Genomic DNA, 22,695 nt, shown 5'->3' with positions numbered 1-22,695 from the left:
CACACCTCAGACCACTTCCTCATAACTGCTAACCTCGCACTTACTCCTGAAGTGGCACACACTCCACCGCAGGTCACCTTTCGATGGAACCTACGCTCACTCTCTCCCTCTTGCCTATCCTCTATGGTTTCATCCTCACTTCCTTCACACTCCCAGTTTTCAGCACTGGACACGAACAGTGCTACTGACACTCTTTGCTCCACTCTAAACTCTTGCTTGGACAACTTTTGCCCACTGTCATCCAGACCAGCACGCACCACCCCATCTGCCCCCTGGCTGTCAGATGTTCTCCGTGAACATCGCTCTAAACTCAGGGCTGCAGAGAGGAAATGGCATAAATCAAGAAACTCTACCGACCTCAGGGTGTATCAGTCTCTCCTCTCTTCCTTCTCTGCAAATGTCTTCACTGCTGAAACATCATACTACCACAACAAAATTAACAACTGTTCTGACTCTCGGACACTTTTCAAAACTTTCTCTTCTCTTCTTAATCCGCCTCCACCTCCTCCTTCATCGACTCTTACAGCCGACCACTTTGCAGTTTTCTTCACAAATAAGACAAGAGCCATCAGTGACCAATTCTCCACACCACAGACTGATGATAACTTCATATCGACTAATACACACACTCTCTCCTCCTTCCCTCCACTCTCAGAGATGGACGTTTCCAAACTTATCCTGTCCAGTCATCCTACTACTTGTTCACTTGATCCTATCCCCACTCACCTCCGTCAAGCGATTTCTTCTTCAGTCATACCTTCACTTACTCACATTATCAACACCTCTCTTCACTCTGGTACATTTCCCTGAGCATTTAAGCAGGCTCGGGTAAGCCCACTGTTTAAGAAACCATCTTTAAATTCAGCACTTCTAGAAAACTACAGACTTCCCTTCTTCCATTCATTGCAAAGACACTTTAGCAAGTTGTGTTCAACCAACTCATGTGCAACCAACTCATGTTTCTTGTACAGAACAACCTCCTGGACAGCAACCAATCTGGCTTCAAAAGCAGCCACTCAACTGAGACTGCCCTGCTCTCGGTTACTGCAGCCCTGCAACTGGCAAAAGCAGCTTCCAAATCCTCGGTACTCATCTTGCTGGATCTGTCTGCTGCTTTTGACACAGTTAATCACGAGATTCTACTGTCCACCTTCAGAAAGATGGGCATCTCTGGAACCGCACTCCTGTGGTTTAAGTCCTACCTCTCAGAAACTTCACCCCTCCAAGACACCCTGAAGGATCTATCTAAGTCTTGCTACTGGGGTTCCTCAAGGCTCAGTGCTTGGACCACTTCTCTTCTCCATCTACATGACGTCATTAGGATCTGTCATTCAGAAGCATGGCTTTTACTATCACTGCTATGCTGATGACACTCAACTCTATTTCTCATTCCAACCAGATGATATGACGGTAGCTGCTCGCATTTGCCTTATACAACATTAGGAAGATTAGACCCTTCCTGTCAGAGCAAGCCACCCAACTTCTTGTCCAAGCTCTTGTTTTCTCCAGACTGGACTATTGTAATGCTCTCCTGACCGGCCTTCCTGAATGTACTATCAAGCCTCTACAACTGATCCAGAATGCAGCAGTGAGGATTATCTTAAATGAGCCAAAAAAAGCTCACGTTACTCCTCTCCTCATCAGGTTACACTGGCTACCAGTAGCCGCTCGCATCAAATTCAAAGTACTGATGCTTGCCTACAAGACGACCACCGCCACGGCACCAATATAAAAACCCGATTCCAAAAAAGTTGGGACACTGTACAAATTGTGAGTAAAAAAGGAATGGAATAATTTACAAATCTCATAAACTTATATTTTATTCACAATAGAATATAGATAACATATCAAATGTTGAAAGTGGGGCATTTTGAAATGTCATGCCAAATATTGTCTCATTTTGATTTCATGAGAGCTACACATTCCCAAAAAGTTGGGACAGGTAGCAATAAAAGGCCGGAAAAGTTAACTAGCTTTTTTTTAAGGAAAATAATCGTCTCTGGGTCAAAATCCCCTGAAGGTTAGATTTAACCTGACAGAAAATTAAATCTAGATTAAAGGGGTGGTTGATTGCAATTTCACTTTTTTTAAGGTTAGTTAGTGTGTTAGTTGCTGTTTAAGCATAACCTATATCTGTACAGTTGCGGCACTGAAAGTTCAATGCAAACTGAGATTTCGCCTTTTAAAATTCTGGCAGTTTTATGCCTACAAAAATGGCTCATAGGGACTACAATGAGCTACTTCCTGGGTTGGTTACATCACAAACCCGGATAAACCCCGCCCCTGGGAACATGCAGCAAAGGGGGTAAAGGCCATGTTGTGCTGCTTTAGAGAAGATTAAGAGAAAACCAGGTGTGCATGTTAAAATCTATTCATATATGAATCCCAATTATGTCTTCTAACAATTCTAACGGATTCACAAGTTTCAAAATCAATGTTCTAAAGTAGCAGTTCTCAGTCAGGTTCCTCATGTTGCCCTGATCTGCATGCTCTGCATCTTTCTCTCTCTCTCTCTCGCTCTCTCTCTCTCTCACTCACTTTCTAATTCAGATCAACAGCTCAGCTCCATCAATGAACTGTTCCATTTATACACTTATTTTCCCAAAGCTATGAGAGACGTTATACATGGACGCACATGCGGTTGTTGTGCTGTATTAAAGCTTTAATCAGGATAAAACTGTATATTAAAAGCTAACAAAAGCAGTAGCATTTACAAATAACAGCGTATCTAAAAGTATGAAACAACAGCAAACAAAAAACATACCATTAAGAGCCGTGCTTGCACAGGTTCTGCGCGAATCTCTGGGTCTCAATCGGGCTCAAATTGATAAGGAATATAGATGACACACGGGGCACGAGTGGTGGGGGGGAGTTGTCATCATGTGACACACAGCAGCCAAAGTAGCACTGATGTTTTATTTATTTTTTCCTTTTTATTCGAAACATTCTGCATTAACTACATCATGAAATATCTCGATTCTCGATGCTACTCGGTGTGTTTCCACCGCAGGAACCAGGATCTAAATAAAGTTTCACTCGAGCACATTTGTCACTTTTGGGGCCAACAGGAAAAACATTCAGCTTTGAACGCATTTTGCGAGGATGAAGAAGCTCAGAAGGTGAAATGGCTGTAGTACTGTGAGGGGTAGCTCTGTATCTTTGCAAGAACTCAGTCACTGCATGTGTCCATGGTTTCCCCATCTGTTCCACAGAAAGAATGCATTCTTTCAGGACTCTATTCCACCACTCCACAGTGCCATTACAATGTGGAAAATACACGCTACTACGCATGTGACCTATTCCTCTCTCCTTTAAGAATGCTGCAAACACACTAGAGAGAAATTGAGGCCTGTTGTTAGTCACAACACACTGTGGATTTCCCTCTCTACTGAAAACTGATTGGAGGAATGATGTGACCACCTCAGTAGTGACATTTGGAGAAAACGCCACTTACTTTGGTAATCCACCAGACAAATGATAAAACGGCAGTCAGAAGGTCCTCTCTCAAAAGGTCCAACGATATTGATCGCTAGTATCTGCCATGGTTCAGATGGCAGGCTGACAGGCTGAAGAGGAGCTGGTGCTGTTTTAGCCGATTTGTCATTCAGTTGGCATGTTAAGCAGGAAGAAACAGCCGACTGCACTTGAGCATCCATCTGAGGCCACCAGAATAATTCATGCAGTCTCTGTTTCGTTTGGACAATTCCTTGGTGTCTTATGTGCCAGGCTTATCATCTTACAGCGCAACGTAGAAGGAACAAGAACACGATGTTCACCTTTCCTCACTAGCACACCATCCACACAGAGTTCATCACGAATACGAAAGCAGGGCACCAGAACAGGATCCAGGTCACAGGATTTTTTTGGCCAGCCCTGCCCGATTTGCAAGCGCAGCTTATGTCAAGATTATGTTAAACAGCCACTCTCTGCTCTGTCTATCTGAATTGGACTTCATTCAAGTTGGAGGAGGTGAAAATTGTGCCAGGCACCAAAGGCCTGACTAAACCAGTGGTCTGTCTCCACAATTTCAAAACACATCACACACACACACACACACACACACACACACACACACACACACACACACACACACACACACACAGTCACACTCACACACAGTAACACACAGTAGTGGTATTTAGTTTATGTATATATACACACACACACACAAACATAAAGTCGTTTTCTGTATTTTAGACTATAACAAATTAATAAAGACGTTTTCTGTTTTTTGGATTTTTTGTTTGTAAGTTTCACTATTGTAGTAGCCTAGTTACAATTCTTTATTTGTATTAGTTAGACTGTCAATGCTTATATTCATGTATATGAGTGTAACTCTTTAAGTCTTGGCAAAAATGAATATGGAAAACCTTCAACAGCAGTAAAAATTGGATCCCTGACTTTTGTGCTTTTTTCAGTTGCTTATAAATAGATACACAGCTTAAGTCTGAAAACACTGTATTCAGTACAAACTGGGCTACAATAATATGTAAATAGCATGTATGGACATGATTGAGTTTTTGAGAAAACAATGTTTATGCGTGCTTAGTAAAAATCCCTGAAATAAGGTCATAAAACACCTGGAGAACATTTGTTCACAAGACTGTCAAACCTGGAGCTTGTATGTTAGAGTTTTTGATTTTTGATTATGTGTAATTTGTATTTTTTATTGTTTAATAGAAAACAATAGATTAATTTAAAATTTCTAAGACACTTTTTGTTTCAAAAGGGCATATGCGAGTAGGCGTCAACTATCATGAATATTTGTGTGATTCACACCTGAGAAGACAAAGACCCACATAATGAGCTGCATAATGAGCCGTTCAGTCAGGTATGTGACCGAGAGGGAAGAGTTACAAGAAAGAATGTGAGGACAAAATAAATGTATATATTTTTATGTTTGTAGTTTATTTAGAATATATTTAATTATTCCCCAAAATAACTTGAGATTCACTTGCGAGTGCAGTTAAACAGTATATTAGGAACAATCAAAGCTGACTTTCAAAGCTGAATTTTTAACATCATTACTCCAGTCACACAATCTTTCAGAAATCATTCTAATATTCTGATTTGCTACTCAAAAAAAAACATTTCTTCTTCTTCTTCTTCTTCTTATTATTATTATTATTAATTTTGAAGAGATATTTTTTATTATCATTAATTGAAAGAACAGCATCGTTTCTAACATGATTATTGTATTTATCATCACTTGTGTGCTAAATAAAGTATATATATATATATATATATATATATATATATATACACTGACTCCCAGTATAGTGTACATTGTTACACTTGGAGTAAGACTGGAGTAATGATGCTGAAAATTTAGCTTTGATCACAGGAATAAATTACATTTTAAAATATATTCAAATAGAAAGCAGTTATTTTAAATAGTAAAAATATTTCACAATATTACTGCTTTAGCAAATGCAACTTTCTGTATTTTGGATCAAATAATGCAGGCTCATGTGTCATGTTGAAATATATAAATAAACATCACATAACTGGCATTTCCAAAATGTATATTGTTTATGTGCTCTGAAGGACATATTTTTTTGAAGAGACTTTGAAGAGATGGGAATGTGTGCCTCGCTTGGTTTTAGCTGTGTTCCAGGTTGCTGAGTGGGCTGCTTATTTGCATTGGCTCGCTTTGCAACAGGTTATTATTTATCTGAAATAAAAAAAAGTAAGCATGCTGTTTACACAAATAAACTGCATTATTAACATTATTGTGATGGTCACTGATACTAGTAGTAATTTATAGGAAAATAAAAGAACACAATTACCACATAGCACATTTATTGTCAGTGATATTTACAGCTTACTTGATAGAATTTTTGTTTTTTGTTTTTTACCTCAGACGATTGCAAACACCAATCACGGGGTATAACACATTAAAAATATTTACACCAGAGCTGTCTATGTTATAGAACATAAAAAAAAAACCTTCCTGGCATCGTGAAACATTGAGATGATGTAAATGAAACTTCATAATGTTTCACCTGATTATACATTTAGTCAGGAATAATAGTCTGGAAAAAGTCTAACTAGTAAAATGTGTTCAAGTTATATGAAAACTAATACAAGTAGATTAATAATAAAAAAGATTTACTCATGTTTATCTCTGCTGGGTCAAGCCGCTTCATTCTTCTTTCTGAGGTAATCCAAATCTTATTCCTCTCAGCGGTCTTATTGAGGTGAATTATGTCTTATTCCTCTCAGCGCGAAGCGAACAGCAACATTAAAAAAATGTGAAGTACAGTCTCGCTGCTTTGTTTGCTCTTATGAGGCCAGTTAACCGCGCCAGCTTCAAGATTATAATCTCAATAGCACGCTCGGCGTGTGGGCGTGGTCGCATTAGATATAATGAAGGGAGACGTGAAAGACGGACATCACATTGTTTTCATGTGGATTACTTTATCACAGAATATTTGTTTTTGGTAACACTTGCTTAGTTTAAAAGTACACATGTCAAGCTTTCTATAGATATATCTCTCATGTCTCTGTGTTGAGTATTCACTGAGTTACAGTACATTTTAATGATGCGTTTCTAAATAAAGATCACCGCAGACCAAGGCTGCAGACAGTGCACTCTGTTTGTTTTCTTTATTTTATAAATGCACAACATTTTGTTGTTATCATGTGTGTATACAAATAAAAGTAGACCCTTTACAGATTCGTTTGATGTATTGCTTTTATCAGCACGATCAAAACTCAAAGTGTAATTTAAGTTCTTTTCGGTCTTATCATGAGAATTTGTCTCAAAACGTGTATCCACGTTAGCCGACTTCAGAGGGTTAAGATCTTCTACATGTTTCGTCCTTGGTATCAAAACAATCTGCTTTTTATTCCTCAAACAATTATCTACACTATGTGATCCTAAAATGCATCCTACTATTTGTAACATAGTTTGGGTTACCATTTACCAGTTAATCATGCCAGTCATAAAACATGCAAATTAGGTGTCACTGGGACAAAGAAACACTTTCCCGCTGAAACTAAATGCCTTGTTACTGGTCAATCCAACCAAAAGGGGTGTTACTGGGAAACCAGATAAAGCCTCTCCCACACCCGAAAAGGAGCTTCTCTTAACTTGCGACACTTAACTTTCTTTCTTAACTTAACTTTCTGGTTTTGTTACATGCTCTGGGAGCAATGTATTAGTAGTAAAATAATTTTTCGTGGCCAGAGAAATAATTTTACTTAGAGTCAATAAATGGTTAACCCTGCGGACGAACAAATCATTTTATTGTACTATGCCAGTGGTCTCCGACCCTGCTCCTGGAGAGCTACCGTCCTACACATTTCAGTTCCAACCCCAATCAAACACACCTGAACCAGCTAATCAAGGTGTTCAGGGCTACTTGATAATTACAGACAGGTGTGTTGGAGCAGGGTTGGAACTGAAGTCTGCAGGACTGTAGCTCTCCAGGAGCAGGGTTGGAGATCCCTGTTCTATGCTATAATGCTACAAGTAATTCCTGAAGATGAATGTAATTAATAAAAACCTGTTATGATTAATTATGTTCGTCTCACTTTGAGCTAATTTGTTACAACCGCATACTGGCCCGGCCAATGCCTTTGGTTGCCAATAGTGTAGTGAGCACACAATGATCAGTTCTGAGTGTAAAGTGTCGAACCAACAAATACGGCCGCCACTTTTCTATGGCCCAGACACAAGCCAACGCCTCCTCCTCAACCGTAGAGTATTTACTTTCAGCTGCAGTAAGGGTCCTAAAAGCAAACGCTACAGTTCTCTCAACACGATCTGGGTGTATTTGTTCAGCAAGAAACTTGATCTACCATGAAATCAGTCCCAGAAATGAGTGTTAGGAAGCAACATCGTGTGGCGCAGGAGCCTCAATGATCGCAGACTTGTGTTCCTCATCTGGGAAAATTATCCAAGGAATTTTAAGGATGACTGGCTGAATGTACACTTGTCCCAGTTCAGTTGACAAGCGCTGCATGACTGAGTCACATCGTGACTTTCCTGGGTGGCACTGTACACTATAATATAATCCAGGTAGTTCCTTACCCCACGTATGCCTTTCAGGACAGTTTCCATCATCTTTTGAAATGGAGATGGCACGGAAGCAAGGCCATACAGAACCCGGCAGTATCTGAAAAGACCATCATGCGTAATAAAAGCTGTGATATCCCTGCACTCCACGTGTAAGGTAAGCTGATGGTAAGCAGCCGCTTAGTCAATTGTAGTGAACACTGATGTATCTCTTAGTTCACTCAAAATCCATATTCATCCATATGCAGGAGAGGATGGCTGTCAACAATCAGGGCCTTATTTGGCTCACGCAGATCAACACAGAGGCGTATTTACCTCCTTTCTTCGTGGTGAAAACAATAGGTGAAATCCATGGGGAAGAATCGATTTTCTCAATTTAGCCATTTTGCAGTAATGAGTCCAGTTATGCAGAAACCACTTGTCGGACAGAGGATGGAAGTCGACGAAGCTTCAGTCGAACTGGAGTAGCATCAGGTTTGACTGTAGGCTTATGAACAAAGCCTTTCACGTACCCCACAGAAGTATGTGGAGCAGAAATAGTTTCACCAACGACTGCATGTAGTTCATCAGGTGCAGTAACCGTACCAAAGTGAAAAGAACAGTTCAAGGCTCGAATTAAGTCCATGCCCATCAAAGCAGAGCCACCTTTTACAACGTAAAAACAATCAGTGATTACCTTTTCACTCAGTTAGACCTCCGCGTGTAAACATCCTATTACTGGAATATCTTCTTTCAAGTACGTGACCAGTTACCTTTAGGAGCGGTAAGTGAACAATCCGAAAAGTGTCGTTTGTACACAGGCAGGATTGACACTGAAGAGCCCGTGTCCACGACTAATTCAGTCTCAACAGAAGCACCATTTGGCGTTGTAACATGAACATTGTGTAAAAGTATGTCTGCAGAAGTATTCACAGTATCAGTCAAAAGAACAACCACATCAGGGACCACTTGCCGAACATCCTTAGAAGAATGGCAAAGTTTGGAAAAATGTCCGGTCTTACCACAAGTATGGCATTTGGCTCGAGCGGCTGGGCAATCAACAGCGTTAGCCAGGTGATTTGTAGCTCCGCAACGATAACACGTGTGATTCGCCTGCCGTGTAGCATCAGCCACAGATTTTGCTCCGTTAGAATGTGCAACACGTTTCTTCCGATGAAAGGGTTTAGAAGCCACGGCATGAACTGAACTTTGTGCTGTGAGCATGTCCGAATTTGAGAGCGCTTGTTCCACCTGACATGCAATAACAATAGTGGTGTCCAGGGTCAGTGATGGTTCCAGCAGGAGTCTGTCTCGCACTACTGGGGCATACGATCATTTGACCAGCTGATCGCGCGGCATTTCACTCTCCATATCAGCATAAGCACATGATGAAGATAATTCCCGCAAAGCAGACAGGAACTGTGAAATGGTCTCATCAGCACGTTGAGAATGCTGGCGAACGCGATGTCGAGTGACCACAACATTCACCTTCGGAACAAAATGATCCTCCAACACTGTCATTGCCTCTGCAAATGTAGTTCCAGTATTAGGCAACATGTAAAACAGCCTCTGGCCTTCAGTACCCAAGCTGCGCAGTAGAATAGCATGTTTCCTGGCATCAGGCCATGAGTCTCCTGTAGCATTAATAGCAAGCAAGTAATTCTCGAACATTTTCCACCTGGTAGCAAAAGGAATCGCAGGCTCTCCATTGCATGGCAAAAAAGATGCAGGCGTAGGTACGGAAACCATCATTGCCAATCTGTTGTGTATTGGAGTATGAAGCACAAGACAAGAGTAATTCCCTCGAATTTTTATTCAACACATGTCAAAACATGTCTTCTCGAACATAACTTCTCCTCTTCCACTTTGTCAGCAGCACCTCAACACTTAAGCATTACACTGCCACCTTGTGGTTAACTATGAACACCACAGCAAGTGGTTCTGCTTTTACTAGTAGCAGATTGCCGTGCAAGGATGGGGAACTGACACTTAAAGTTAAAATGAGAGGAAAATTACTCTTTTGAGTATTTGGGTCCGCTATCACAGCGGTAGTAAGTTGAGGCACACGTTGAGCTTGCATGATGTGCCCCGCTAAAAAATGTCTTCAGGTTCTGCATGTAACCATGGTTCCCCGGAGGAAAGAGACACTGCGTTGAAATGCTATGGAAAAGCCTTCAGGATGACCATGCTCTGACTCATGTTTGTAATCAGACAAATGGATGGGCGAGATGTCATGGGCGGGTGACATAGAGACCAGGAAGCTATAAAAGCATGTGCGGTGAAACTGGCTTCAGCTTTGAGGAATGAAGCAAGTGCTCGCAGGAATGTCGGAAGTATGGCAGTGAGACGCAGCATTTCGGTTCCTCCGGTAACCATGGTTACATGTGGAACCTGGATACTTTTCCCTTCAGGAACTCGAGCTGCATCAAAACGCTATGGGAAAGAGTATGTCCAAGCCTCCAGACTTTCAAATCCCTGCCTAGTGTGGAAGAGCACAGCTAAAGTGAGAGAAAGGAGCCAGGAGTGGTGCAGAATGCAGGTAGGTACCTGACAAAGTAGGTAGGGACATCCCGCCCAAGGGTCAACTTCAGAAAGAGCCACTAGCATAGGATGGACCCCATCCCGGCACACTCCCTCCAGAATTCCCGGGAACAGAACAATTGGGGGAAAGGCGTACAGACAAAGCCTCGGCCATGTCTGTACCATGGCATCCAGAGGAGCTGGATTAGTCAGAGAGAACCAGAGGTGGACAGTGCGGTGTCTCTCGAGTCACTAACAGGTCCACCTGAGCCTGCCCTAAAAATCTCCATATCTTCTTCACCACCTTGGGGTGAAGCCTCCATTCCCCGAGCCACTGCCTCTGCCTCGAAATGATGTCTGCTCCTATATTGAGATGCTCAGGGATGTGAACTTCTTTCAGTGAGAGGAGTTTGCCCTGGGACCACACAAGGTGCGCCATGCTGTCAAGGAGGTGCAAATGCAGACCTACATGGTGGTTGATATAAGTGACCACTGCTGTGTTGTCGGTGAAAACACAGCCAGCATCTCCAGGCAGTTAATGTGCCACGTGAGATGGTGACCGTCCCACAGACCGTGGGCTGAGCCACTCATGACTGCTCCCCAACCAAACGACATTTCAATGCCGAACTACAAACCCGATTCCAAAAAAGTTGGGACACTGTAGAAATTGTGAATAAAAACAGAATGCAATGATGAGGAAGTTTTAAATTTAATTATTTTATTCAGAATACCACACAGATGACATATCAAATGTTTAAACTGAGAAAATGTATAATTTTAAGGGAAAAATAAGTTGATTTTAAATTTCATGGCATCAACACATCTCAAAAAAGTTGGGACAAGGCCATGTTTACCACTGTGTGGCATCCCCTCTTCTTTTTATAACAGTCTGCAAACGTCTGGGGACTGAGGAGACAAGTTGCTCAAGTTTAGGAAGTTGCTTTTAAATCTTGCTTATTACTTATAAAGCCCCTGGAACTTTACCCAGGAACTAGGGACTTTGAGCTGGAACCAGTATCTAAATAAAGTTCCGGGTAAAAAATGCCCTTCAGAAAGTCCCTGATCACGAGGTAGTACTTTTTCAAAGTTCTGTAACTTTCGGGGGCGGGACTTGGGCGCTAAACATGCTGATTGGTTGAGTTCACGCAGCATTGTGATTTCAACCACCATTTATTCGGATCATTTTCAAAATATTACTGTTATTGTGTCATGAAATGTAATTTAAAAAGTATTTCAGGCGAGAATGTAGTTGTTTAAAACTCAAATCTGCAGTTTATTTATAAAGACAGCGCCTATTTAAAACTGTGTTTTGCCCATTTCGGAGATGGTCAGCTCCACGCGATCAGCAGAAGCTCAGTGCTCATGTATCCGCCTAAAGCACTCTCAACTAGTCCTTCTGATGTTAGCCAAGGCGAGCTGATTGATATTATCAAGGACGCTGCTGTTTGCAGAATTACTGGATTTGCGTCGTCGCGGACATCTCACTCCTGAGACGAATACGTGAAGTCCGAACTACCAAGGATGCAAATCCGAAATTTGTGTACTGTGTATTGAAAAACGCGTGCAGACCTACGTCACCAGACTATTTGCCTAATCTTCCCGGTACTTAGACAGCAGTGGAAACGCAGAACACAACAGGTCTGTGGGGGGAAATAGTTTGTGGGGGAAAAAGTTCCTGGTACAATTGTTCCAGGTAAATACGGTGGAAACGCAGAAATAGTGTGTGATTAGTTATAATGCGCAGTGCTGTAAAAACACATCTGTATCTGCCTCAGCGCCAGCCAGCGAATACAGATTTGAATTTTTGAAGCGCTTAACAATTTAATCATGCTGGTGTGATTGTATCAAATATAGAAAATATTATTCTGCTATTTTTTGTCTTTTGGAAGCTGCATTCAAAATCCATTTGGCTCAAAAATCTGAGGGGGCACGTGCCCCCTCTCTCTGAATGGGCATGACGCCTCTGGATGACGCAATTGTTTACAATACAACCGGAGCACATGCCGCTGAGGTGGGGGGCGGGACGGGACATATAGACTCACTCTATAGGCGGTTTAGGCTACGTCTACATTAATCCGGATACATTTGAAAACGGTGTTTTCGTTTTAAAACGCTCTCCGTCCACACTAGCATTTTCAAGCATTTCCCAAAAGTGTCTCATCCACACAGAAACATCAGAAAAAGTTAAATTTGCTTTCTGCGCATGCGTAAAGCCTCAGAAAAGCTCACTGCAGATTATACACATGGAACAGACATGAAATCTTTTCGTGCAGTTTTTCTGACAGGAAAATTTATATATATTATTTATGAAAAGAACTCACCATTCACTGACGCGTCCAGGTCGCACACACTCACGATTGTACGTCTGATCTATAACACAACTCGCGATCGCGAGTAAATTTGCTTTCATCTTTGCAGGACTGTGACATGAAGAGTTTACAAAGTAACACATCTATAGCAATAGTGTGAAAGTGCATAGCACATAACGTGCACAATACCAGTATAAACACGGATATCGATTGGTATAATATGCGTCACATGACTAAACTTGCGTCATGGTTTTCAAAAGCCTCCGTTTTCACAGTCCACACTACAATGCGAAAACGGCATTTTCAAATTTATCCACTTTGGAGAGCGTTTTTAAAAAGCTCAGTTTTCCTTGATAAAAACGCCGTCTCAGTGTGGAAGGAAGGCCAAAACGGAGAGAAAAAGATGCGTTTTCAAACGAAAACGTATTAGTGTGGACATGGCCTTAGCCAATCGCAACACACTGGACCTGCTAACCAGTCTGAGCCCACTGCATATTTCTGAGGAAGGGGCTTCATAAAAGCAGGAAATTATCAGCACATTTATAGGACAAAGGACAGAGTGGTGTGGAATAAGGTAAAGTTAAATTATGTGGAAAAATATGTTTGTTTTTTTTTTTTAAAGAAGCATTAACATGTTAGACTGCACCCCATGAACACAATCAAGCGAAGAAAAAATAAAAATAAAAAAGATTTAAAAAAAATCTTCACCCACCCCTTTAAAGACCACAGTGCCATACTACTGAGTCTGATGGCTTATGAGCCCATGAATATATAAAAAAAAACAAAAACTGACAGCCAGAAAAAAAATAATAATAATTCCTCCTCAAGCAGATAACATGTGGGTGCCACACATCAAACCCATATCAAGATAAAATCAAATAATATCGTGGGAGGCTCAGCCTGCTGCTACACAAATATCCTCCAAGGAAGCCTAAACAATGCCTGGGAAGAAGCTTAATCCCTGGTAGAATGAGTATGAATACCCAGAGGCGAAGTCAACCCACACGCTTCATTGGCTGCAGAAAAAACATTCCTCACGCAATGGGAAATCATTTGTTTATGAACAGCTGCACCCCTGTAACAACCAAAATAACATACAAACAACTGATCAGACTAAAGACAATGACCAGGGGGCTGGGAAACCAATAGGAATGCATTGATATTACGGCACTGATTCTCTCACATACAATTATTTGACATTATCAATCCAAAAATAAAAGTATACAGAAAATGCAACTTAAATAATCAAATAAATGTTATAAGTTAACATTTAAGTTAACATTTTAAGATAACATTTTAACATAGTTGCTACTTGCATATTCAGTTGATCAGCAGTTTCTAGCCATGCAGCCTTTATCTCGGGTTTTATGACAGCTGTACCTTGGTTATTAGTAGAACATTTAAACATTACAATCTAAAATTGCTCTTTAAAGCATTAAAAACACTAAATTAAAAGTTAAAACCACTGAATTAAAAATGAAAATAAATAATAGAAATCAGACTACATTTTAACTGATAGGAGCAACACATGTCAGCTCATTTGAGATAGTAGTACCGTGGCCGAGAAGGGTCACAACACGTACAAACGCCACAACAACTACATATTCAGAAAACACCTCCAAATTCAGAAAACACATGTAAACGCCGCCACAACAACTACATATTCAGAAAACACATGCAAACGCCGCCACAACAACTACATATTCAGAAAACACATACAAACGCCACAACAACTACATATTCAGAAAACACCTCCAAATTCAGAAAACACATACAAACGCCACAACAACTACATATTCAGAAAACAACTTCGTCGATTCCACATCACGTACGCTGCAAATATTCACAGCACGAGCAAATAGGGAAATGAACTGCAAACTGCAAAGACACAACGGAAATGTTTCCATGGGGGCCATAATCAGTGACGGACCCGCATCCATCCGGTTGTCTTCGCGCTATCTGAATGTGCGCTTTTGTTGTTTATGGCTATAAGAGGTAAGTGTTTCTCTTTTATTATGACAGACTTGTCGATGTTGCTCTGATACCGTGTTTTCAACATATTATCCCCATAACGTATTAGTCCACTGCCAACGTTGTTAGCTGGAAACTAGCTGGCTAGCTCGCTTCTGGTCACTAAATAGATGTATTACTGGCGATTGTACATTGTTGTCCTGATATCTGAACTATTTATTTTTCAGATTGAAATGTTCTGTCCGTTTTGTGCTGTGCAACTGGGGGACACTACCAAGTTTTGCCCGTCATGTGGTCTGAACGTCGGGTTCCTTACGGAGCGTCCATCCACGTCATCAAGCGTAGGCCATGGGCCTACAGGTAACATCCCCTTGTTGTGCTCCTATCAGAGTATGGAGAGTGTGTGTGTGTGTGTGTGTGTGTGTGTAAATATGAATGATCAGTGGGTGGATTAATTAGTGCGTGCTTAATTAAGGAACACTCCAACGAGATTATTAGAGATTTTTTGGAGTCAAAGCATGGGATTGTAATGAGCCTGAAAACTCTAAAAAGAAGGCTATGACAAGCTCAAGCCCTTTGGGATTGCCATCAGTGGGTGCATCGATGGGTATTCAAGGCGGGTTATGTGGCTCAGTAGTGGTAGCACCAACAACGACCCTGCAGTAATCGCTCACCATTACCTGCAGTGTGTTTCGAGCTGTGGCCTTCCGGCTCGTCTTCGGACAGACTGGGACAGAAAACGGAGACATGGCTGCCATCCACTGTTCTTTAAGAGAGGACCACACTGATGAATTTGCGGGTTCTGTCAGCCACATGTATGGCACTTCAACTGCCAATCAAAGGATTGAAAGCTGGTGGTCCTTTTTCAGGAAACAGAGGTATGTTTTTAGATGTTATAGAGGGTGTGAAATAGAAGACTTACACACATATACATATTTTTCAATACTGTTTGATATTTCTGTAATCTTTTCGTAATATTATGCTGGGTTGGCACCATACAATGATGACTTTGAAAATGTAGGCTTATTTATATGAGCGTCATTCATGGATTAGGCTGTGTACTGTCGATTGTGCAATAGTTATGACAAGTAAAAGGATTAGTGTGCGTGGTTGTTTCAAATTGTAATAACGAGAAACAAGTGTTGCTAGTCCAACATTCTGCAGGTGAATGCAGTGCAGAATGTTGTTTTCCAAGACGGTCACATAATTTTTAAAGTATTTGTGTTAGAAACATTTATACAAAACTGAAATCACTGTGTATACTTTAACTCCATTATTAGGACACAGTTCTGGATGGATTTATTCAGTGACCTGAGAGAGAGACATTACTTCAACGGCACCCATGAACACAAGTGCCTTGTACGGTATGTGTTCCTGGGCATCTTTCAGAAAGAGCTTGATGAGCACCGAGAGCTTTGGAATAACCATACAATTAGGCCTGTCCGTCAGTCTCTCTGTCCATCTGGGAAACCGGAGACCATGTACCACCTGCCTCACAGGTTTGTTTGTAGCACCTGTATTGTCATTCAATAAATGTTTGGTTGTTTTCAATTTGAGATTTAAATATTATTCATAAAGAGTTCACTGTTGTGTTTTTTGTGCGGCCTTAGGTTTGGTGGAAGGGATTGTGGATTCCCAGTGGATCCCCAAGTGTTACAGGAGTTCAAAGACCTTCTGCCACCCACAAACAGTTTGTGTGGAGATGCTAACCTCCAAGCATATTTTGCCAACTTGGAGAGACAGAGCCAGCTCGCTCCACCCATCAACTGGCCAGCTGCTGTTGACAACTACATTAGACTTAAGGAAATGGCTGGTCTTTGAGAGAGAGAGAGAGAGAGAGAGAGAGACAGACAGAGAGAGGACTGACTGACTGACATGTAGCCAGTTTATTTTCTTTCAGACAGCATTGCCTCCAGTGTGGTGTACTGATATGGACACCTTTAATGTTTGACACATGGTTAAATTAAAAGCAAAGATATTAATCGATTGCAATGACTTTCCCTTACTTTTTAAACCATCACAATGTATGTTTTTGGGGTTAACCTAGTGTTGATTAATACGGTATGCTGAAGCTAAAGGTGACTTTCATGTTAGATCGGTAACATTTCATGACCAATTTATGGAACAACAAATAAACTTCATTCTGACGGCCCTTGCAAAATGTTTCAGAATAGACAAACTTACATTTTCTTATATAAATGATTTTATTTATTTAAACTGTGACAGTACTGACAAACAGTAAAGTGCGAACAGTAAGAGCAATGCAAATCTGCCACAAAAAGTTTCCAAATTGAGAAACATGCAACTTTTCTTATAAAAAAAAAATTGGACTTCTGTAAACAATGTAACAGTACAAACAGTAAAGTGCAATGCAAACAGTAACAACAGTAATGCAAATTTGCCACAAATGTTAATTTCTGATTGACACCTCAATGGAGCCCAAATCCAGGGGCGTTCTTGATTCCATAATTCATGGCTTCCTCAAAGATTTCATATGAGGGTAAGATCGGGAGTTTTATTGTGTTAGCGCAGACATTAGCCTCAGGAAACCTTGAGTGTTTCTGGAATGTGAGTTGAGGCTGTGGTATTAATTTTGCTGCTGGGATTTCTTTCAGGCCTGTTGCAAACATTAGAATGTCCTCCAGAGACATCCCTGACCCGTCCTCTGTGGGGGTTGGGAGTAATGAAACACATTAAGATTTATCATCCATTTGTGGACTTCACTTTAAACAACATAAAGAAAATTATACCTTTTACAGCGATTAAGTAGTCCAGCCAGTAGCCAAGCACTCTCTCCTCCTCATGGCGATTTGAGCTACCAGTTGGGCTCAATTGTGGACGGAACAGTGACTCTACACTCTCGGCTGTCAGGTCTTCTGCTCTGTAACACATGTAGGGCAGGAAAATGGAGGGATGCTGTTCCAGAGCGTTGAAAAAGTTGAGGGTAGCCAGGCCATCCTTGAACCTATAACCGGGTTGGGTTATTAATGCTATTGCCAGTAGGACTCACTTTTGACTTAACCATTTGTTAGACACTCATTTAAGTTTCATTCAAATTCTCGTTTGAATTCTTACAAAGTAGTCAATGTGACCTACCTCTGGAAGGAAACATGGTTGCGGTAGGTGAAGTACCACTGGATGTAACCATCCACAACTTTTTCCTTATCCCCCAGTGTCCTCAGGCATCGATAGCATCCTGCTGTCTGAAGCATGCTGGAGTGCTTATCTGTGAGTTCCACGAGTTCCTCCAATGTTCTAGCATTCTTAATCTAGAGTAAAATAAAAACACTGAATAGACAAAATTACATTATACATGTCACAAAGGATGAGACTATAGAATATTTTAAATTTCTCTTTGACAGGAGTCTGTATTGTTTGGAATTTAAACTGTACATATTAGTGACAAAGCATGGAAGTCACTGGCTTTATTCCAGTATCACACTGGCTTTTCAAGCTACTGGGGTGTCCATATTGTTGATTGTTCATCAAAATATAAAAAATATTTTTTTCTTGAATATGCTTAGAAACACATAATTACATCAAGGAGAACATTCCTGACTTCAGTATCAGGTATATCCTTAATTGGGGCCTCAATGGTCTTCACTTTACCAACCAGGTACTGGTAGAAGCTTGGGGAAAAGCATTGAGGCCCTGGACCACCATGTACAATGGAGACCGCAACCATTATTCCAACATGGAAATACTCATCACCTTCTGCAGCTAACAATGGCAATGTTCCACGGTTAGTTCAAATTGATTTATAATACTGTCAAAATGTGACAAAAAGCGAATTACTTTTGCTATCAAATGACAGGTATTTGCCATCATCTTTGCCTTCAAAAAATCTACTGGTTTTAATGGCGTCCATCAAGAGTGTCAGAAATTCCCGCGTAGGCTCTCCTGTGTCCACAGCCTCCTCTGTTTGCCCGATGTCATCAGTGAATTTGACCAAAAGGCTACAGGTGGGGTCAAATGAGGAACGTTTGAATCCCCTCAGAGCACCATCCCAGACATTAGAACGGTTTATATTAAACCTGCTACAGCTTTTTGTGTTTATGTTGAATGACAGATTTGACAGAATGTCTGCAGCCGTCAGTCCAATATCTATGTCTCTGCAACACAAGAAAGAAAAACATTAACACTGCCTTTTATGCGGATAATTAAAATATAAATCTTTTATGGGCCCATTACAGTGAGAACACCATATGAGTGTGATGAAATGTGATGGGCATAAGCATGAAGCACACATTGCAAGCTTTCAATAATTTCTGCCAGATTTTTTTCTGTTAAGGGGTAAGTAAAAAAATATATACAATTTAAATATTTACTTTAAAAATTGTATGGCAACAGAAACCAGGTAAATAAATGCCCAATGTAGCTTGAACTATTTAATATGTCATTAGAGGGAAAGAAGAAAAAAGGTTGACAGCATTATTTCTACGTCCTCAACATCAGAGCAACTGCTGTCAATGACAACTGGGGCATAGATCTTGGTATATGTGCTGTGGATTAAAGGAACAATGAAATACTAAAACAAGATGGTTGTGAAATTACAGTAAAAAAGGGTGTTATACTTGGTACTGTAATCCATTACATTCAGCAGTCGATAGAGCCAAAAGTATTACTGCAATGAAGAGAACAATTTTAATCCATTGTGACTTGCTTGTAGAAGTCACATGATGTGGTGTTTTTGGGTTCTGCTCCTGCTCCGTTGGCCTGTTGATGAAAGTAGAGATAACACCAAACAAATGAACAATAATTACATCACCACATCATTAACATAAACTTAATAACATTACAGAATAATACATACTTGCCCATCAGATGGCCTGGACATTGTTGGTGGACACTGTTTTGGTAAACTAAAACAAACAAATAATTTGAATCATTTAATTTAAATCATAATATAAGTAATTGTTAATATGATTTAAAGAGCACAACATGCTCGATCTATTCCTTATAGCAAAAAAAAAAAAAAAGAATGCTGTGAAATATGTGGATATTCAAAAATCGCTAGCACAGGTCTCAAAATGGCGGGAGAAACTTACATTTTCATTGGAAGCCTAGCAAATGCTTCATCATCAGATTCTGAAGATGAGTCATCTCCATGACCTTGGAAAAGAGAAAATGATGCATCATTATTAGGCTAGGTATATGCAAAATATATGGCAATTTTTCAACCAGCTCGAATTAAATTAAGGACTCACTCAATAACCAACCATTAGCAATTATTATTATTATTTTACATACATGTACTTCGATACTTACTCAAATCCTGAAGGGAAGGCAGATGTACAGTACGATCCTCTGGTAAGCCTTTCCAATGGCCTCTTTATAATGTTCAAGGACAAAGGGTCTGTCTGTGCCTGGTATATTTTGTACCTGAGAGCCATCAGGATAGACCAGAACATATTCTCCATCGTACATTGTGTCTTGATTAAAATCTCGCTGTTTTTTTTATAGCAGCTGGCAAAATTTGTTTTGATGACCACAGGGGTTCAACATTTAATGGCAAGGTTTTCCCTCTTATAGGTTTTAACCCATATTTTGTTCTGGTCATTATGCCAATCGAAATCTACAGAAATAAGAAAAAAAGAAGAAAAAAAACATGTTTAAGACTGTGTGTAATAGTCACATTGTGACCTTAAACCTCCATATTTGCTTACCTTGACCGTAATGTTTGGTTTCTTTTTAGCCTTTGAAAAGGTCCTCCTCTCAGCCTCTTTAACTTCCCTGAACCTCATGAATTGAGCTGCTCTTCCTTGGATACTTGTCTCATTCACTAACACACACACACTGATTCATTATAGCTATGATTTGAGATTGGTTGATAAATTGTCGCCTTTCTGACAGCTAAAACCACGGGACGACAATTCAATGCAGCACAGTGGAATAGGAGCACAACAAGGGGATGTTACCTGTAGGCCCATGGCCTACGCTTGATGACGTGGATGGACGCTCCGTAAGGAACCCCACTTTTAGACCACACGACGGGCAAAACTTGGGAGCGTCCCCCAGTTGCACAGCACAAAACGGACAGAACATTTCAATCTGAAAAATAAATAGTTCAGATATCAGGACAACAATGTACAAACACCAGTAATACATCTATTTAGTGACCAGAAGTGAGCTAGCCAGCTAGTTTCCAGCTAACAACATTGGCAGTGGACTAATACGTTATGGGGATAATATGTTGAAAACACAGTATCAGAGCACATCGACAAGTCTGTCATAATAAAAGAGAAACACTTACCTCTTGTAGCCATAAACAACAAAAGCGCACATTCGGATAGCGCGAAGACAACCGGATGGATGCGGGTCCGTCACTGATTATGGCCCCCCGGAAACATTTCCGTTGTGTCTTTGCAGTTTGCAGTTCGTTTCCCTATTTGCTCGTGCTGTGAATATTTGCAGCGTACGTGATGTGGAATCGACAAAGTTGTTTTCTGAATATGTAGTTGTTGTGGCGTTTGTATGTGTTTTCTGAATTTGGAGGTGTTTTCTGAATATGTATTTGTTGTGGCGGCGTTTGCATGTGTTTTCTGAATTTGGAGGTGTTTTCTGAATATGTAGTTGTTGTGGCGTTTGTACGTGTTGTGACCCTTCTCGGCCACCGTATAGTAGGGCTGTATTAGCAGCTTACATTTGATTTACAGTTACTGCTATGATAAAAAATTAACTTATATGTAGGATTAAAAATGTGTCATATTTAATGCCCAACAAAAAAATTTTAGCAGAATGCATATTTTATTCAGAATGATTGCCCCATTATTCTATTGCGTTCCATCTGTTTAGCGTGCAAAGTCTCGCCCACTCCTGACAGCAAAATGGATATATCTGCATGACTTCCTAACATTTACAGATGAAACATTTAGGAAAAAAAAAACAGCATCTCAAATGCATTAAACAATATCGAAATCATATCGAAAATCATATCGAAACAATATCGAAATCGTGATCGAAATTAAAGGCTGCTTAAGAATAAGCCTGCACATCAAATTATCCTGACTCGTTGAACCTGGATCAAATTAGTGAGATTGCATGAATTTGTCATTTATGAAGCAGCTAATTTATTTGTTAGGTTAATTCAAGTCATGTTTTGGACTTTAATCCCCGCTTTTCTTATCATCTTTTATGAAACAGCCCCCTGTGTTGTCAAGGTAAACCATCAAAATGGAAAAATCAACACAACTTTAGGAACATACCCCAGCATAGGCTTCAACAAAAGTTTCACCAGGCCAGGAGTAAAATCTAAACAGAAGGGACTTACATATAAAGTCTGCAAGTCTTCTGTCCTCTTAAGAGAGAATAGGGTGAATAATGAAAACCTTAAAAGTCTTAAAAGTCATAAACTCGAACAGGGAATACTTCAATCAGTGCAGGATGAAAGACAGATGCCACAAATGGGAAACCATCTTGCTTCTTGCATGAAATGGGAAACCATAAAATGTCTCCCATCAGAAACACCTCCCAGGAATATGCTCAGGAGCAATCACAGCTACAAATACATGGAGTGTAAGGAATTAAATTGGGTCCAAGCTTTGCACCTTACACCAAGACAAAAAAAAATAAAAAATAAAAAGCATAGAACCCCCTTGTAGAGGGAGCCTTAGTATTTAAGAAGAGAGGCCAGTGCTCTATTCAGAGGCCAAGCCCAAAGGTTCCATAAGAGTGATCAATTGTGCCCTGAGTATGAGACAGCAAGTTTGGCCTGAACAATTTACTTTCACTCCTTACATTTACTTTTTACATTTTCAAACCAGGCTAGTTACTTTAGTTTTAATCTGCACTTGGATAACCATTTGATAACAAATTTCTTATAAATCATGAATCTGTAAGTCTTTACTGGCATGCCACCAAAAGGTTTCTATCAGGGTAATCAATGCAAGTGAC

The 22,695-nt window shown here is 40.4% G+C and overlaps 1 protein-coding gene and 1 long non-coding RNA gene across 2 annotated transcripts; both read right to left on the bottom strand.

Annotated features, from left to right (window-relative positions):
* Positions 1-17,200: 17,200 nt before the first annotated feature.
* Positions 17,201-18,509, bottom strand: LOC109076455 (G2/M phase-specific E3 ubiquitin-protein ligase-like). Its single transcript, XM_042755661.1, has 4 exons — positions 18,341-18,509; positions 17,899-18,071; positions 17,553-17,767; positions 17,201-17,467 (listed from the first exon to the last, which is right to left on the bottom strand). The coding sequence occupies exons 1-4, from the start codon at positions 18,485-18,487 to the stop codon at positions 17,232-17,234; spliced, it is 771 nt and encodes a 256-aa protein (XP_042611595.1). The 5' UTR covers positions 18,488-18,509; the 3' UTR covers positions 17,201-17,231.
* A 1,584-nt stretch (positions 18,510-20,093) lies between these two features.
* Positions 20,094-21,100, bottom strand: LOC109061783. Its single transcript, XR_006159781.1, has 3 exons — positions 21,056-21,100; positions 20,469-20,853; positions 20,094-20,377 (listed from the first exon to the last, which is right to left on the bottom strand). It is a non-coding gene; the product is annotated as an uncharacterized LOC109061783 (long non-coding RNA).
* Positions 21,101-22,695: the final 1,595 nt, after the last annotated feature.

The sequence above is a fragment of the Cyprinus carpio genome, unplaced genomic scaffold (assembly GCF_018340385.1).
Source record: "Cyprinus carpio isolate SPL01 unplaced genomic scaffold, ASM1834038v1 S000006739, whole genome shotgun sequence".
Taxonomy (NCBI): domain Eukaryota; kingdom Metazoa; phylum Chordata; class Actinopteri; order Cypriniformes; family Cyprinidae; genus Cyprinus; species Cyprinus carpio.
Note: the sequence above shows the minus strand (reverse complement) of the source record. Positions and strands in the feature narration are given on the sequence as shown.

What these genes read in the sequence shown, in the direction of transcription:
- LOC109076455 (XM_042755661.1), bottom strand. Translation starts at nt 18,487, where the DNA reads ATGGTTGCGGTCTCCATTGTACATGGTGGTCCAGGGCCTCAATGCTTT. An exon ending in AACCATGTTTCCTTCCAGAG is followed by an intron (nt 17,768 to 17,898) that starts GTAGGTCACATT and finishes ACCCGGTTATAG; the next exon opens with GTTCAAGGATGGCCTGGCTA. An exon ending in CTACTTAATCGCTGTAAAAG is followed by an intron (nt 17,468 to 17,552) that starts GTATAATTTTCT and finishes CAACCCCCACAG; the next exon opens with AGGACGGGTCAGGGATGTCT.